The 12,280-nt window shown below is 35.1% G+C and overlaps 1 protein-coding gene across 1 annotated transcript; it reads right to left on the minus strand.

Moving 5' to 3' along the window:
- Positions 1–7,757: 7,757 nt before the first annotated feature.
- Positions 7,758–11,799, minus strand: LOC133336802 (hepatic sodium/bile acid cotransporter-like). Its single transcript, XM_061545081.1, has 2 exons — positions 10,732–11,799; positions 7,758–8,126 (listed from the first exon to the last, which is right to left on the minus strand). Exons 1-2 carry the CDS (start codon positions 11,797–11,799, stop codon positions 7,758–7,760), a joined length of 1,437 nt encoding a protein of 478 aa, XP_061401065.1.
- Positions 11,800–12,280: the final 481 nt, after the last annotated feature.

The raw sequence follows: 12,280 nt of genomic DNA on the forward strand, positions 1-12,280 counted from the left end.
CAATGAATAAAATATAATCTTAGACTAAATATAGGGTAAGTTTTCTTAATATTGACATGTAAAAGTAAAAAAAATCCTATCACTGAATATGAAAACTACATTGAATAATCTTCAATAATATTGTCATCTGTCTCTGAAATTCTCTGTCATCTATCTCTGAAAAAGTTTTCTTAACCTATAAAGTGAGTGTATTAACCATGCCGAGTATTTGATAATTTTTTCCTTAAGTTGGCAACTTAATTTATAATTTCATTTTTTAATCAATTAATTTTAATTGTTTGGCCCAATATAGATGGGAAAGTATCATGGTACAATTATAAAAGGTAACAGCAAATCCCAGCTGATTTGATTCCAAAGTAATACTAGTGTCAATATGAATTTGAAAAATTATGTTTTTAAAAATCACCCAACAGGAAAATGGGAACGCATACAATTTGTAATTGTTCTTTATTAAATGTGCTCCCGTATTCAATTTACTCAATCTGCCTGCTGGGAAAGTTTGAGGAAGCAAATCTTTCTTCAAGGAATAATTCGTTATTCCTAGCATTTTCATATGTGTTACACATATATATGGCAATGGCTCAATTATAGGAAAGATGTGGAAGCGATGGAAATGTAATTTTGATAGATTTTCATTCATGTTTTTCAATTTTTATTTTGAGGATTCGAAAATATTTCATTTTCAAAATAAAAATAATTTGATGATAATTTGTTTGTTTGTTTACATTTTTCTGTCAAATGAGTTGGCACTAGTAGAACTTACAACAACAAATTTCCATGTGGTTGTTGTATCGTTTTTTGTACAACAACACTTGCTGTTACCTTTTATTATTATACCATGGGAAAGTATTTTAATAACAATTTATAAAAGAAAGTAATAAACAAATCGATCAAATATATAATTTTCTTCAATTACAATACGATATGCCGACTATAGAAACATGTCATGACGACGATTAGTAACTGGTGTCGAATATTGCCAAAGAAGCACTATTTTACTAAATTGTCAAACTAAATAAAATGTTGTTCATGACATCGGGAAGCTTCAAAAGTGATAGCTACCGAAATGACAGGTGTACAAAGTTCTATCGCTATCGGAGAAATATTTAATGTCTTTAGTACAACATTTACATAAAATCGGTCGAAAATGTATATGGGAGCTATATCGAAATCTGAACCCATTTTCACGAAACTTAGCACGCATCATTCTAGACTGAATTCAGTACGCTACGCAATATGTCGTGCAAATCGAAAGAAATATATGGGCTTTAATGCACTATTTACACAAAATCGGAAGAAAATATGTGTGGGAGCTATGTCTAAATCTGAACCAATTAAAAAAAGAAAAACCTAACACACGTCACTCTAGACTCAGTTTGGTACGCTGTACAAATTTTAGTCTCAACCGGATTATTATTAGTCATTTTGTTGTACTAAAATTGTGTTGTAGTTACGTCCTTTTGTTTCAAAAATATCGTGTCAAAAGGACGTAACAGACATAAAACCTTTAAAAACGAAAAAATATATAAATATTTTTCCAAAAAATAAATACGCGGTGCGGTAAAACTTTGAAAAAATTTCCATCTATATTCAATTTTTATAGATTTTATAATGTTTTTTGCTTCTCCTGTAAAATTAGTAAAAGTGTAGTTACGCCCGTTTGCATTTATGATGACGATATACATTGATACGGTATAAATGTACCTCATTGAAATATTGATTTTAGACACCATGTTTTTTTGGACCAAATTCGTTTTAGAATATTTGTAGTCGATTTACAAATGTCCGTTCGTCCGTTGTCCTTCTGTCTGGCCGGCTCACGGTAACTCTTGAAGGGAATAATCGATTTCATCCAAACTTTGCATATCTTAATATTTCTTCCAAACTTAGTTCAAGTTCGATGATGGGGAATATCGGTCCATTCCTTCTGGTACGTCCCACACAAAATGGTGAAAATTGTGCAAAAAATAATTTTATAATATCATGCGAACAGACAATACTATTTGAACCAAACTTTGTACAACCTACAATCTTAACCAAGCCTAAATCAAGTAGAATGATGGACCCATTCCTTCTGTTACCTCTCCCACAAAGCGTCAACATTTTCAATATTTATAAATCCAATATCAGGCGAATGGAATGTTCGATTTGAACCAAACTTTGCACAACTATAATTATTTTTACGAAGCCTAGATCAAGTCCGAAGTTGGGCTTGTCTGCCCTCTCCTCTCATCTCGTATAAAATGTTATAATTATAAGATACGCTTTGGTGATTTGCTGAATTTATAGTTATTTTAAACATCGTTCCTTTTAGTTTAGCAAATTTGTCAATTCACTGTACTGTAATTTGGAGAAGTCAATTGGATTTTAACCCTTTGAGCCCCGATTTTTTTCCCCGCAATTTTAGAACAAATTTCTGTTCACAGATTTAGAGCAACTATCCTAAATAGGATATGCACAAATCGTTACATCCATGCACTCGGGACATACAGTACATTCTTTCGGAAAAATTGAAGTCCAATATAAAGAAAATCTAATGCAAAATAGGCAGAAAAATTATTTTAAATTATTCTCTATATTCATTTTTACAAAAATCAAAACTTAGCACGCATCATTCTAGACTCAATTCAGTACGCTACGCAAAATTTCGTGCAAATCGAAAAAATGTAGGGGCTTTAATGCACTATTCACACAAAATCGGAAAAAATATGTGTGCGAGCTATGTCTAAAACTGAACCGATAAAAAAAACAAAACACACGTCACTCTAGACTCAATTTGGTACGCTGTACAAATTTTAGTCTCAACCAGATAATTGTTAGTCACTTTGTTGTACTAAAATTGTGTTGTAGTTACGTCCTTTTGTTTCAAAAAATATCGTGTCAAAAGGACGTAACAGACATAAAACCTTTAAAAACAAATATATATATATATATATATATACATATTTTTTTTTCAAAAAATAAATACGGCTCTATAGTTCGGTTAAATTTTGAAAAAATTTCCATCCATACTCCATTTTTATAGATTTTATAAAGTTTTTTGCTTCTCCTGTAAAATTATTAAAAGTGTAGTTACGTCCGTTTGCATTTATGATGACGATATACATTGATACGGTATAAATGTGATTTTAGACCCCATGCTTCATTGGACCAAATTCGTTTTAGAAAATTTGGAGTCGATTTACAAATGTCCGTTCGTCCGTTGTCCTTCTGTCTGGCCGGCTCACGATAACTCTTGAAGCGAATAATCGATTTCATCCAAACTTTGCATATCCTAATATTTCTTCCAAACTTAGTTCAAGTTCGATGATGGGAAATATCGGTCGGATCGGTTCTGGTACCTCCCACACAAAATGGTCAAAATTGTGCAAAAAATAATTTTATAATATCATGCGAACAGGCAATACTATTTGAACCAAACTTTGTACAACCTACTATCTTAACCAAGCCTAGATCAAGTAGAAAGATGGACCCATTGGTCCACTCCTTCCGGTACCTCCCCCACAAAGGGTCAACATTTTCAATATTTATAAATCCAATATCAGGCGAATGGAATGTTCGATTTGAACCAAACTTTGCACAACCTATTATTTTTACGAAGCCTAGATCAAGTCCGAAGTTGGGCCTGTCTGCCCTCTCCTCTCATCTCGTATAAAATGTTATAATTATAAGAGACGCTTTGGGGGTTTGCTGAATTTATAGTTATTTTAAACATCGTTCCTTTTAGTTTAGCAAATTTGTCAATTCACTGTACAGTAATTTGGAGAAGTCAATTGGATTTTAACCCTTTGAGCCCCGAATTCTTTCCCCGCAATTTTAGAACAAATTTCTGTTCACAGATTTAGAGCAACTATCCTAAATAGGATATGCACAAAATTTGACATAGTTACATCCATGCACTCGGGACATACAGTACATTCTTTCGGAAAAATTGAAGTCCAATATCAAGAAAATCAAATGCAAAATAGGCAGAAAAATTATTTTAAATTATTCTCTATATTCATTTTTACAAAAATCAAAAATAATTCTGATGGCAGAATTCATACAATACGAAACGATTTAAATAATTTGGACTTTATACACAAATTGGTACTGTACACAAATTTACCCTCTTCTCTATATTGAAAAGTTCATAACTTTACCAACATTTTGAATTTTTTTATTTTTATTTTGAGATGTGTCGTCCATAATTTCTACTAGCTGCATATTAAATATAAGATCTAAAATATTTTGCTACTTTTGGGCAACATTGGGCCATAAAGGGTTAACTCTGCCTTGAATTTAGAAAATTTCTAAATATGCATTTTGGTTGGACTTTAGAATTAGGTCCCAATACTTGAATTACACCTAAAATGCACTTTCATTCCGTTGTAGGCAATCAATGTAAAAATTAATAGATCGCCAAAAGCTTTGTAACATCTGCGACGAAAGCATTGAAGAAAGGTTTAAGTCACTAGCAAATATGGGAAGGTACGATATACTTTACCTTGAGGGTAGCAGGACAAAGAGTGGCGTGTTTCATCGGATGAACCCGAAGTTGAATACAGTTGTACCCAACCTGTCATTTTAATAGAATGTTGCACCCAAGGTTTATTCATAAGGTTAACAGGGAGGCGAATTCGAAGTCTTCATTGACTGTCAAATTTATTATATGAAGAATAAATAAACAAAAAATATTTTTATTCGAACCAAAATATATGTACGTGCTCATTACGTTTTCCTGAAAGATATTTTGAGTTTTTATCCTGTTCTGGTTGGTATTTCGCGATTGAAATGTTGACAGCAAGAGAAGACTAAGACATGAATTCGCCTGCCTGTTAACCTTATGAATAAACCTTGGTTGCACCCTTGGTATTGGGTTAATAGTACGATTACATTTAACCATATTTCGTTAACCCAGTGGGTTTCAATTGTCAATTCCTTTGCATATATGTCAAAAAATCCTCTTAAAGTAGGTTAACCCGATAAAAAGTTCTAATGTATATGCCGTTTAAGGCAAATATTATTTCCAAAATCTTTATATACTTTGATGTGGCTTTTCTTAATTTGTTAATTATGATAAATTTATTATCATAATGATTGGTCAATTTTTGCTTTACAGCCTTTTGACGCTATGTGTAATACATTCAATTTTCAATGGCATTAATGCGATAGAGAGATTCCATAACAACGATCACTGTTGGCAACAACAACACACACAAACAAATTACTGATTAATTAAGTAATAAACAAAAGAAGTGGTCATTAAACAATTAAATGTCAATAGAAGCAATACGACAAACAAACGCTCGTACATATGTACCCCTGTGCATTGTTTTATGTTATGACAATTTTTAAGCGAATTGACGTAGGTATTGAAATTTTTAGGGAGATGAAAAGTCAGTTTTTTGCTCTACTTGCTGTTTTCCTTTTCATAAAACCGACAGTAAATTTGAAATGGCGCCTATAAAGTTAAAGAACGTGTGCCGTCTACGGATATAACATCGCTGTTAGTCACTTGGAAAATTTTAAAAATAGATATTTATCTGGATCATTTAACATTTCCAAATCGGGTGGTTGTCTACTGATAACAAAATAAGATGTTTTTTGTTGCTCCGACGTATTGCTAATATCGAATAGAGTATATCGGGGCAAGTGTTTGAGTCGGAGATATTTTAATTGTGTATAATTGGTAACTTTCTAATAATTTCCATTTCAAATTGTTCTCCATTCCATGATTAGGTATATAGGTACATGTTTGGTCAATTATAAAGGCACCGGCCATACATAGAATTAAATCAGTATGATGAAAAATTAATTATTAATTTCAAAATTATTTTCACAGACCTTAAATTGAAGTTAATTGAAATACAGTGCTTTTTAAAAATGACAAAAGATATTTCAATTATTTGTGTATGAAATGGAGACCTTACTACTACGCTTACTACGCTTTATAGTAAGCCCAAGTAGTTGTGCCAACATTTGACAAATGGAGACCCCACACTTGGAAAAAGGTAGTAAGTTTGATCCGGCTGTTCTAGATGTGGATGCCTTGGCACCTACAGCTGTACCTGCTACAAGTGCACCAATTCAAAACCAAAATGATGACGAACCGGATATTCCTTTGGCAAACGAACATGTCAAGACTGATGAGAATCAGTCTTTGGCTGACAGGACTGTAGTTCTAGGAGGGGACGACCTACATGGAACTCTAGTCTAGAGGAACAAACCAAGGAACTCTTCGACCAGTTAGACAGACTGACACCGGAAGATCAATGTGGGGACACGCTTCCGGAGGAACTGCTATTAAATCTCACCCTGACTGATGATGAGCTGGACACCACGGTGATCCCAGCCAAGTCTACACAGGGGGATTGCCATATTAGTAACGAAGGAAGTGTGGACCCTATTGTCCGACCGACCTCCAGTCTGACTTCAACAGGTCCTGTGTCGGCACCAGCCGACAAACTTCAGAGGCAATCTGCAACAGAGGTGATATCCGACGATGGGGAATCTGTTGTTACACCGGAAACGGACAGAGCCTCGAAGGTTGGGACGGCTCGAGAAGTGACTGATGCGAAGCACTACAAACGTGCTGTTTCGTATCTTCGCAAATTCGTGGGGCGAGACGCGAATTTGATCTCGGAGAGGGAGGTACACCTCATCAAGGGTAAGATGAGATATGTTAGGAAATTCGAGAGAATCTATCCTCACGCTCACCATCGTGAACTCGAGATGGACAAGATCTCCCTCTGATGATGAGATGGTCACATCTGACTGATGCGAAGGAAATGCGTGAGGAAATTCGAGAGAATCTATCCTCACGCTCACCATCGTGAAATCGAGATGGACAAGATCTCCCTCCCGAATCTCATTACTCGCACAAAAGTAGTAGAATCGGCGAAGCCCATTGTCTCTGACAAAGGTGCTAAGCCGACTTCTGACCTGAAGCCCAGCTCTAATCCGAACCCGAACAAAAATGCACAGGAAAAGGCAACTGAGAGTATCCCAAAGCAAAATGTTACCCATAAGGATGTCACTTTTGACAGAAACTTTAAGTATTCCGCACAACCGACACATATCAGCAATAAGTTAAAAAAGAAGAACAGGACCCTCAGTTGCCGTTCAACTGCGCAGAGCTTTATAACAGATGGTCTGGTGCTACTCAATGAAGACGTATCTGGACTTGTCAGAGGCTTGGACTTCCTCATGACGGCAGTGAACCATCTACATGAGGAGACAAATATCCATCCCATACGTCACCGTATCTGTGTCCTTTTTACCAGCTTGGGTATTTCTGAAAGGATCTGCACGACCTAGAGAGTTGCTATAATATAAAAGAGATCCTCTAGAACAGGAAGCCTATCCAGAAAACTTTAATAGAATGTCTGTTGCAGTTTTCATCTCGTATTCGCTGAAGGACTATTCGTTGACTAGTGTTGAATAACTCGATTCTTTAATTCCGATGAAGACTCAGGTTTCCATGCGATTTATATATATTTTTTAAATATTATAAACAATCCCGTAGATTATATATATATATATATATATATATATATTATATTTTATCATTTGATAATCTTTCTCATTCTCTCTATAAATTCATAATTTCGAAAGAATATGCGTGTGTGTATGTGGTGCATTCAAGGTAAATATTACCATAATTTGTTTATTAGATTCACTATTAAATATTATTTGGAGTTTTGTTTTTGTACATATTTTTTCTAAATAAATTATTTACAAATGAAATGATTGGACATTCTGCTTGTCCATTTTGTTTAGGCCTTAATCTCTTTTTTGTCATTAACCATAATTGCTTCAACTTCTTTATATTTAATACCCTCCTTTTCGGTAGTTTTTTCTTCCTCGTCTTTGTTGCTATTACGGAAGAAGATCTTCTTAATTAGATAGATTATAAGTAATGGAATTGGTGTCATCATTGAATTGGCCATTGGTACAGCACTTGTCATATCCGCCTGTGGTTGTGGCAACGTGAAATTCAACATGAAGATGGCAATACCAATATTTTGTATACCCGTCTCAATGGCAATTGTGATGGCATCACGCGACGATTGACGGCATATTTTGGCCATAACCCATCCGAGTAAGTAGCCCAACCATGAGAGGGCACTGCTGGCAATAAGAATCTGGAAAGGAAAGAGGAAGTAAAATTAGTTGTAGGAATTTTCATAAATAAAAAAGAAAATACGCAAAAAGAGTCCAAAGTGTCCTGTTATAAAATTGGGTGATGTATTTATAGTGGGAAATACATATTGACCTAATATGCAAATTAAATTTATATCAATATCAATTCTACCTAGATAAAATGCATAGTGAAAAATCGTTTTAAATAGCGCTACAATACCTAAAAGTTGATAAATTCCCCAAGTTATATTGTTTCTAAAATTCTGATAATCAGGCTAACTCTGTTAATTATAGAGCTTCTGAACATTGCGGGGCACATTTAAATCTATATATCCAGCAATATAGAAACAATCTATATTTTTATCGATCTCAGAAATAATGTCGGGAATCAGACAAAATTTAAAAAATGTTTTGACTTATGGAGGGGATATTAATTTTGTCACTCCGTTTGAATACTTTGAAATATTTTATGCCCATGTCTGTCGGTTGAAATCGTAATAGAGTTCACAACATTAAAAAATAGTAGTTTGGTATTCGATACAGGATAAACTGGTCTATAATATAAAGTTGGCATAATATTTCAATGATATTTTCAAGGTCCTTGCTTGATTTTCTAGACTATGATGTCAGAGAATAAAGAACATCCTGCCTTAAATTTTTCAATATTAGGATTTTATTTTAGGATTTTATGCGCCTTTGACATCAAGAACAAAAAAATGTAATTGGCTGTTTGTTGTGGATAAATAGTTGGGGTCTTCTAAAAGAGGTTTACATCCCCCTTCAGATGAAATGAATCCAAAGCCACCTGACAACCTCGGCTTCAACACATGATGAGGATAACACAGAATGGAAAAGGCAGGAGCGCCTCCCAGAGGAAAACTCCAAAACCAAATAAGCAAAGACCCCAACCACTGCATAAAATTGAAGGAAACGTTGTTTCTAGACAACAGTAGATGGCAGGTTACAACAGACTAATCATCTACTTAGCTGGAATAACTGGAACAATGATTAACAAAGCTATCACACAAGAACTAATTGAGCTAGATGGCGATGTTATAGACCGGAAACATCCCGGAACAATACGCCGCCTATTATCCAAAAAAAAGTTCTATATTTATATAGTTTATGTGACATATATCCTGCGGTTCGATTATCCAAAAAAAAAAATCCTATATGTATATAGTTTATGTGATATACCCTGCGGTTCGATTAAGGTCACTTTCCAATTATATTGACAAGGTAGAATACCGAAAGGGCTCATTGCCACTTAACTAATTTTGAACGTCTTCAGACATGTTGGAATGCATGTAAATGTCCGCTGGGAATTCAGACTCGAATACCAAAAACAAGTAAAAAATATCAGTCGATGTTGCCGACAGATATATACCCCAGCCTATGGTTTGTAGAATTCAGAATTAAACACATGTTTTATTATTTGCAATATGAAATTATGACCCTATGTGGGCGAATAACCCGAAGGAGAGGACCACCTTCGGACTTGATCTGGACATAGTAAGGATAATAGGACATTCTATTAGCCTGATCTTGGATATTCAAATATTAAAAAATTTAATCATTTGTGGACCAATGGGTCCCATCATCGGACTTGATCTAGGCTTGTTAAATATAATAGGTAGTGCAATGATTGGTTCAAATCGGACATTTCATTTGCCTGATATTGGATTTATAGAAATTTAAAAGTTTGACCCTATGTGGGGGAAGTACCAGAAGAATTCGACAAATGTGTCCCATTTTCCTATTTCATCCAGGCTTGGTACATAACAGGTTGGACAAAGTTTGGTTCAAATCGGATAGTCCGTTCGCATGATATTATAAAATTAATTTTTTGCACAATATTGATCATTGATTGGCGGAGGTACCCTGTTCAAACTGGAACTATGTTTGTAAGAAATATTACGATGTGTAAAGTTTGGATGGAATGGGGTCTAAAACCAGTATATAGATGAGGCACATTTTGTCCGTATCGAAGCGTATATACTTTCATTAGCCATAAGGCTGAGGGTATTAAAAAATAATGCATTTTACAGGAGTTCTGTCTATCTAAAACTAAATTAATAAATTTATTAATAAAGTCCCCCACCATCCGCAGTATCTATTCAATAGTTCTTCCCTATCCCCAATTCGAATCGCATCAATCTGTGATTATATTCGAATTTAAGGATCAGTCTGGGGTTACAATCATTGATATGAGAAAAAATTAAAGCGCTTAGATGATCTCTTAGTTTCCATATAGATCTGTATAGCTTCCATATAAAGGAGTTTATTCGTATTGGGTACGGATTGATGTCAGCGTACAGAATGTATACAGAATATCATCCAGTGGAAATAGCTGCATTTCTTCTTCAACGGAAGCAGCTGAAAGCGTATTAACATTTTCGTATTTTTAGCCGATCTTCATAATAATTTAAAGTCTTTTCCTCACAATTTTTTTTTTTTTTTTTTGCATTTGACCTTTGAACGGCACTAGTAATAAAATGACTTTCCCTCTATACAATTTCAACGAATCACACCATAAAATGGTCATCCGATCGTTCAAATTAAAAAACAAAAAATTAAAAATAGTCACTTCACTTCCGACCCACTTACCTTCCATGAAAACAGCTTATAAATATAGGTATTGACAGTAAACGAAAATCCCATTATACCAACAACGAAAATCAATGCCAACGGCTTCAGCACCTTGATCATTTTTTTAGCAAAATTTGGTGCAAATTTCTGTAGGCCAATACCAATGCAAAGGGGCAACACCAGAGAAAAGCTCATGCTGGCAATCATTTTATACGGCACAATCAAATTACCATCCTCGAAGATGAGAGCACCCAAAGTGAAGATCCACAATGGCATCATGCCGAAGGCAAGCAAATTACTAATGGCTGTCATCGTAATGGACAAATTCAAATTGCCACTTAGCAGCACTGTGAAAATATTCGAAGCACCGCCGCCAGGTGTCGAGCCGGTGAAGAACAAACCTAAACGCAATTCAATCATATCACGGAACAGGAAATAACCGATGGAGAAACTCAAGATGGGCATTATTAAAAATTGACCGACAAAACCAATTGCGGGACCGATGGGCTTCAGCAGAATCCTTTTCAGAGCATCCAATTCCAAGGCCGCACCGAAGTTAACATACAGCAGCATTACAAACCCACCAACTAAAGTACGAAAAGCCACATCCAATTTGTCAATTTTACGCAATATTATCACATCCATAGTTTCGGCAGCTGTCTCGGTCTCCTGATTGGGGCGTCTCAGCTCTACATAGACGGGAGTGCGACCCAATAAGATACCCTCCATTGTGAAATTTCCCTTCCATGATGTCTGGCCAACTTTTAAGTCTTTGGCTGTTATGATATTGTGACTTAAACGTATCAAGCCCATATCGCCGGGTAGGATGTGCAATTCGAAATCAGGACCCCAATTTGGATCGATTTTGACAATTTCAATTTGAAAAACTTTGCTTTGTTTCATGGATACATTGACGAGTTTCTCTTCAAAGTTCACCTGCCACGTAGGGGCAAATTCTTTGGGGAAATCTTCATCGGTGGAATTCAAGGGATTGCCATTCGCATTTATGGTCACATTTTGAGTCAAAACACAATCCAGTGTCTGGATAATTAACAATACACACACGATATTTTTGAGGATTTTCATTTTGTTATCACTTTCTTCTTCTTCCTTTTCACAGTTTATTCAATTTATATATCCCCGTTCTTCGATTACTTTTCGTTCGTTAAGGACTCTTTTTTGTCCTTTTCAGCGTTTATTTCGCGTATGTCTAACACCCGCCCATTCGGCCAACCGACTGATTTAAATGTTTCTCATGCCGTTACTTTTATTCCAAATTTTAAATCGCCTGAAATGAAGATAAAGACCACTCTCTATCTGCCAATTAAGGGGACCCCCCCATTCTCGGTGTCAAAAATTTTTTTGATTTAATTCGAATCTACTCTAATTCTAGAATGTTCCTACAAAATTTCAAGTGAAAATCTCAAGAACTCTTGAAGATATAGCCGATTTATTGTGCAGCATCAAGTGACGGCTAAAGGGCTTCTCAAACTTTAAACGCGTTTTTCTCAAAACGAATGGCGGGCACGATAACTCAAAAACTAATAACACAGTGACACATTTTTCA

Source organism: Musca vetustissima, unplaced genomic scaffold, assembly GCF_032173495.1.
Source record: "Musca vetustissima isolate MV318-11 ecotype Yass unplaced genomic scaffold, APGP_CSIRO_Mvet_v1 utg6369, whole genome shotgun sequence".
Classification (NCBI taxonomy): Eukaryota; Metazoa; Arthropoda; class Insecta; order Diptera; family Muscidae; genus Musca; species Musca vetustissima.